Consider the following 6,751-nt stretch of genomic DNA (forward strand, 5'->3'; position numbering starts at 1 on the left):
GGGGGGGGGGCTGGAAAATCTATTTTTATTTGGGCAGAATAAGTCCTATAGCTTAAAGATAGAGATTTCCAGAAAAGATGTTTTAAATGTGCTCCTGGCCACTCACAGCTTTAACTGGACATAAAATATTAAGAATAAATTATCAAAAATAACAATGCCTAAACAATTCACTTGTTACTTTTCTTCTTAAGATTTATTTTTAGAGACAGAAAGCACAAGTGGGGGGGAAGGGCAGATGGAGAAGGAAAGAATCATAAAGCGGACACTGTGCTTTTCTATTTAAGAGGATAAGAGCAAAATACAAACATCAAAACAAAGTTAAACACTTTTTCTGGTGGTATAAGCCCAAATCACATACAAAATATCTTGGATCCAAAGTTTACAGATATTCATGTTTTTATCTCCTCCTTAAACTGATACTCAACAGTATCTAACATTAGACTAAACATAATAGGAATGATTTTCACCTACAGCACTTAACACTTAAATATCACTGACAAAAATAATAAGGATTTAGAGACACCCAAAAAGTAAAAATAGACAAGGAGCACCTGGGTGGCTTAGTAAGTTGAGCCTCTGCCTTTGGCTTGGGTCATGATCTTAGGGTCCTGGGATCAGGCCCCACATCGGGCTCTCTGCTCCTTGAGGAGCCTGCTCCCCCCCCCTCTGCCTGCCTACTTGTGATCTCTCTCTCTCTGTGAAATAAAAAAATAAAATTTTAAAAAAAGGTAAAAATAGACAAGACAAGTAATATTGCATACAGAAAAAGGAGTAAGGCAGGGGGTAATCAGCAGCAAAAAAAAAAAAAAAAAGAGAGAGAGAGAAAGTAAGGCAAAACTATACAAATAGATTGGTACCAATTAACAGCATGGCCTAATTGTGACTAAGAAGAATGTTGGGAACTAAGTATATAAAACAAAAGTCTTATCTATAAAATAATCAATGATTTTAAAATATATGATTTTAAGATAGGTACCAAAGAAAAATCACTCAGATTTACAAAGGTCAAGCACTAAATTTATAAGATTCAAACCTGACTTTTGTGATATCAATTCATATAGTGAAAGGACAAAGCTGAAATTCTGGCTTATACAGAGCCTACTCCCTTTTCAAATTTGAGAATGACTACTTAGAAAAAGAAAAGAACTTGACTCACTTGAAAATTTCTTTGGTGAGAGACTGGTCCAGTGTTTGAAACAAAAAATAAGAAACAATTTGAAAGGCATCACGGTTCAACTTGTCAAACATGTTCCTAGTAGTTTAAAAAGAAAGAGAAGCAGAGGAAAAAAAAAAAAAAAGAAAAATGGTTAATAAAACTAGACAGCATCAAAAGCTGTGTAAGAGTTTAACACAAATTAGTATTTTTCATTATCTTCAAGAGGTCAAAGCAAATTAAGTTTCTTTAATTCATATAAATTTTATAATTAATAAAAACAAGTAGGGTGCCCAAGTGGCTCAGTCATTAAGCAGTTGCCTTCAGCTCAGGTCATGATCCCCGGGTCCTGGGGCGGGCTCCCTGCTCAGCGGGAAGTCTGCTTCTCCCTCTCTCACTCCCCGATTGTGTCACCTCTCTCCCTGTGCTTCTCTCTGTCAAATAAATAAATAAAATCTTAAAAAAAAAAAGAAAGAAAAACAATAAAAATTTTCTGATTCTGATAATATTGATCAAATAGAACACTGGGAGAACTTCCTTTATCGAGGGGCACCTGGGTGGCTCAGTCGGTTAAGCCTCTGTCTTCAGCTTGGGTCATGATCTCAGGGTGCAGGGATGGAGCCCCACATTGGGCTCTCTGCTCAGCAGGAAGCCTGCTTCCCCCCACCTCTGCCTGCCTCTCTGCCTACTTGTGATCTCTGTCAAATAAATAAATAAAATCTTAAAAAAAAAAAAAAACTTCCTTTATCGCAGAGAATATTCTACAAAAAGAAAAGGAAAACCTAATTAGGTGGAGAGAACTAACTGTGGCCTATTATATCCTGAAAATGATACAAACCAATATCTACTGAATAACAATAAAAATAGCTACCAATAGTTTATCATTTCCCAGGTAGTATTTTAAGCCTTTGGGCAATAACTCATCTAATCTTTACCGCAACCATAAAGTTAAATACTGTACTAGCTGCTTTACCATGGATTAGTTCTAATGACATCAGATTATAGTTTTTTAAATTTAGAAAGATTAGATAATTTGCCAAAACTATCCAAAATCACATCGGGAAGCAGAAGAGCAGTGACTTGAAATATGTCATCTGACCCCAGAGTCCAGGTTCTTAACCATTACATTTTAACCCCAGAACCACCCTTATATGATGTAGTTCTACCAAGTTTTTTAAAGTTTTGATTGTCCTGATTTTCCTAATCAAGACAAGCCTTAAAAAAATACAATTACATTAAAAATAACAACCAACAGGGGTGCCTGCGTGGCTCAATGGGTTAAAGCCTCTGCCTTCAGCTCAGGTCATGATCCCGAGGTCCTGGGATCGGGCCCCGCAATGGGCTCTCTGCTCGCTGGGGAGCCTGTTTCCTCTTCTCTCTCTACCTGCCTCTCTGCCTACTTGTGATCTCTCTCTGTCAAATAAATAAATAAAAACGTTTAAAAACATATAAATAAATAAATAAATAAATAAAAAATAAAAATAAAAATAACAACCAACAAACCAAACCATATAAGAAATGCTACACAGCTATAAGGGATCAAGAGTTAGTGTAAGGACAGTACGGCAGCCACTGGGCCAGAGTCATCAGCCACTTTTGGATGGATGTCCACTCCTCACACCCTGTGTCCGGTAAGAAACAGAAAATTCAGGCTTCAGGAACTGCCAGAGCCAGGAGGAGAAGAGTTTTCTGAACTTCATCTACAACAACCTGCTGATGAAAAAGGATCCGCCTCAGATGTCATGTTCCACTGCATGGCCCACCTGTAGGATTTTAAGCTACACTTTGGCAATTCCCAAGGCAAACCAAGTCAAACTTGGCACAGAGATACAGCTGCCATTTTTCAAAGTCCTTGTAGTAAAGTCTGAGTAGTAGCAGGGGAAATGGAGTGGGAGAAATGGGGTGGCTAGGTGACAGACACTGGGGAGGGTATGTGCTATGGTGAATGCTGTGAATTGTGTAAGACTGATGATTCACAGACCTGTACCCCTGAAACAAATAATACATTATATGTTAATTTTTAAAAATTTAAAAAAAAAATTTTTTTTAATTTAAGTTCTCTTAGGGCGCCTGGGTGGCTCGATGGGTTAAAGCCTCTGCCTTCAGCTCAGGTCATGAACTCAGGGTCCTGAGATCGAGCCCCGCATCGGGTTCTCTGCTCAGCAGGGAGCCTGCTTCCCCCCTCCTCTCTCTCTACCTGCCTCTCTGCCTACTTGTGATCTCTATCTATCAAATAAATAAATAAAATCTTTTTTTAAAAAATTAAGTTCTCTGGGTAAATGAAAAGGGGATAAAAATGGAGCACACATCCCAAGTTAAAAGTTTACACTCAGGGGGTGCCTGGGTGGCTCAGTGGGTTAAGCCGCTGCCTTCGGCTCAGGTCATGATCTCAGGGTCCTGGGATCGAGCCCCACATCGGCCTCTCTGCTCAGCGGGGAGCCTGCTTCCCTCTCTCTCTCTGTGCCTCCTCTCTACTTGTGATCTCTGTCTGTCAAATAAATAAAATAAAATCTTTAAAAAAAAAAAGTTTACACTCAGGAAAGAAAAGAAATAACCTGTCAAAGTTATCAGATAAAAGATTATAAGAACCCTCCCCCATTATTCTAGTATAAAAAGGTCATATGCATGGGTGGAAAAGAGAAGAGTTCACCACAGTAGTATCAAAAGAAGTTAAAAGCAAAAGAAGCAAATAACTATAAAGGAAAAGTCTCAGAAGAAACTGAGGATATCATCAAAAAGGGGCAGCTCATTAGAACATAATAGAATATATCTAAGGATATTCTATGTGCTAATATGAAGTATTTTTAACACTTAAAACAGAGATCTGACATCTTTTCATGTCTGGTACATTTTCAACAATTATCTGTAGGGATATCTCAATTGTGTGATGCCTTACTTTCAGACTCAAAAAAAAAAAAAAAAGCTGGCTTAAGAGTTAGGCAATTACTTGGGGTGTCTGGGTGGCTCAGTTGGTTAAGCCTCTGCCTTCCACTTAGGTCATGATCTCAGGGTCCTAGGATCAAGCCCTGGGTAGGGCTCTCTGCTCAAGAGGGAGTCTGCTCCCAGCACCATCACCCCCAACTGCTCTGCCTACTTGTGACCTCTCTCTGTCAAAGAAATAAAATCTTAAAAAAAAAAAAAAAGTTAGGGAAATACAAAAGGAGCTGTGATGCACTGGAATGCAGGACAAATGTAGGGGAGTACACTTTTGAACAGAAAAGGCTTTGTTCTCAAGTTGAAATAAAATAAGTTGAGATTAAAGTTCCCATGCTTATTCATATGTCAAACAACTCTTGTCCTTGAAATGTTTCTATTTCTCAACTAACACAAAGGAAGATCCTTCCTATTATCTCTCAAGCCTGATATTTTTCACATAGTATCCCGTTGTCTTCCTTTTGACACTTAATAGAATTTTTAGTAAGATATTTGTTGAAGGTTTGTTCATCCACTAGACTGAAATTCTGCAAGGGGAAAGTTTATGCCTATTCTGTTCACCTTGTGTACCCATATTATACGTAAGTGAATTTAAAAAGCTAAAAAAAAATGTTAAGTAAATTTGACAGTATATTCAAGTCTGAAGCATTTTAAAGAGGACACCTGTTTCAAAATAATAGCTCCCTCCTAACAACCAACTAAAATGACTTTTAGGGATAATCTATGATGGTGCTGGGGAGGAGGGAGCACAGATTTTAACTAATTTTCAAAGGCAGAAAACAGACTGCAGCTGGAGAGAAATCTCAAATTGCTAAACACTGAAGAGAAGGTTTGTGGTGGAAATGGCAAGCTTCAAGCTTCTCTGCCAGCACAAAGAAAAAGAAACTATACTGTGGGCAATTAAATCATGTGAAATAACTGGACTATTTATTAATACATAAGTATAACCTTAGAAATGCTCTCTACTGGTTGACAATTTTTAGAATAGGCTTCTAACCAAAGCACTTCTATATGTAAATAATAGTAACCTCTAAACAAATAGTTAACCAGTAAATCTTAATTATGGCTCTAAGCAAAAAAAAAAAAAAAAAAAAAAGTATGGATCTAATCTTTGACAGTAAAAACTATACATTTGAAAAAAAGTCAAGAAGAAAGCAAGGGAGGGCAGGAAAGTGTGAGTGAGCTAATGAATTACCTTATAAGTAACAGCAACTTTCATTGTGAAATTACATAGTGGGGAATTAAGAGATCGTTTGAAGTGATACATCAAGAAATAGATGTCTAAGCACACTGCCACCAGAAGAAATGAAACAATAAGAAAAGTCAAAAGACTGAAAACAATTAACAGCCTACTTATCTCGAATTTCTCTTGGGCTATATCCCGTAAGTTGGTAAGTTTAGACACAGAAATACATACAAAGTCTCTAGATTTATGTTCATAACCATTATATTAGTGACAAAGTAGAGAGGGATTTTTACTTTCCATTTTCATACCCTTTTCTACTATTTTTTTCTGAACTACGCAACGTCTCGGTTTGTAAAAATTATCAACTAGAAAACAATCACCATGAAAGGCTCCTTGGGTCCCAAAGCCCTTGAACATACTGTCCTCACACCCGTCCACGAGCAACTCTCCATCCCTCCCCGGACGTCACAGACCACCCAGCATCACCACTAAAGCAGGATGAAGCCATCCCTCCAGTCTTGCCCCAACTGCAGACACGACCCCTTACAAAGCGTTCCCGGCACGGTTCCGCGACTGAGAGTTTCTGCCACCAGGCTGGCACCCGCCAAGAGCAAGGGCTTTGTAGCCAGTGCCGGCACAAAGTAGCCGCGGGACTACTTGATTCATCACCCAGCGAGGTCCGCGAAAAGGGTGGGTCCCACCAGCGCGTCCCAGCTCCGACTCCCCCGCCCCGTCAGCCCCGGCTCCTTACACGCCGAGGTGCGTGTGCGACACGATCTTTCCGCAGGCAATGGTGGCCGGGCCTGGCTCGAAACCGAGCGCCTGCAGATACATCCAGAGATGCTCCTTCTCGAAAGAGGTGACCCACACAGAGCTCATCTTCGCCGTAGGCGGTATCACTGCAAAAGAAGGAAGCACAGGCCCGAGAGATTCAGAGTGGCTTTAGGCTCCCTCCCTACGGGCAGCCTGAGGGAGCGGCGGCCCCTCCATTGCCACCGCCTGTTCCTCTGTCGCCCGGAGCCATGTCACCTCAAACGACCATGAAGTCTCAGGGAAACGGAGCCTTTAACGGTACTACGGTACAGCTGCCTCAGCAGAACCTACAAAAACCAAGACTCCCGCGCTTCCGGAAAAGCGGTAAGCGCTGGCGCTGCCTAGCTTCCGGTAGAGGAGGGACTTCCACGGCCGACTATACTTCCCGCCATGCAATGCACCCTAGTTTCCATCTCATCCCGCCAGGCCTTGCCGAACAACTACAAAACCCACGGTGCATTGCGTCGCCAGCGAAGTCTTTTGCGTTTGCGTAATTTCAAACGGATCTAGCAGTCGCTCCGAGGCTTGGCGCTTTCTTCTGTTTTGTGGCTTTGGTTCCTTTTGCTCCTATTGGTTGATTTCGTCAGGTTAAAAAAACAAACAAACAAAAAAACAAAAACGGAGCTTTGGGACTGTAGCTCGGTGTAGAAGAAAAAGCAGTGGGT

At 40.5% G+C, this 6,751-nt stretch overlaps 1 protein-coding gene across 2 annotated transcripts in view; it reads right to left on the minus strand.

Moving 5' to 3' along the window:
• HAUS6 (HAUS augmin like complex subunit 6) overlaps positions 1 to 6,441 on the minus strand; it is a 39,794-nt gene extending 33,353 nt beyond the window's left edge. The window contains exons 1-2 of one of the 2 annotated variants that reach the window (XM_004782286.3): positions 6,025 to 6,440; positions 1,157 to 1,252 (exon numbers count right to left, since the gene is read on the minus strand). In XM_004782286.3, coding sequence (XP_004782343.1) covers positions 1,157 to 1,252; positions 6,025 to 6,152 — 224 coding nt within the window. In that variant the 5' untranslated portion in view covers positions 6,153 to 6,440. Of the gene's footprint in view, positions 1 to 1,156; positions 1,253 to 6,024 lie in introns of both variants that reach the window. The other variant, XM_045079656.1, reaches the window with a different exon arrangement.
• Between the last annotated feature and the right edge of the window lie 310 nt (positions 6,442 to 6,751).

The sequence above is a fragment of the Mustela putorius genome, unplaced genomic scaffold (genome assembly GCF_011764305.1).
Source record: "Mustela putorius furo isolate JIRA1106 unplaced genomic scaffold, ASM1176430v1.1 tig00000421_pilon_pilon_pilon, whole genome shotgun sequence".
Lineage (NCBI taxonomy): Eukaryota > Metazoa > Chordata > Mammalia > Carnivora > Mustelidae > Mustela > Mustela putorius.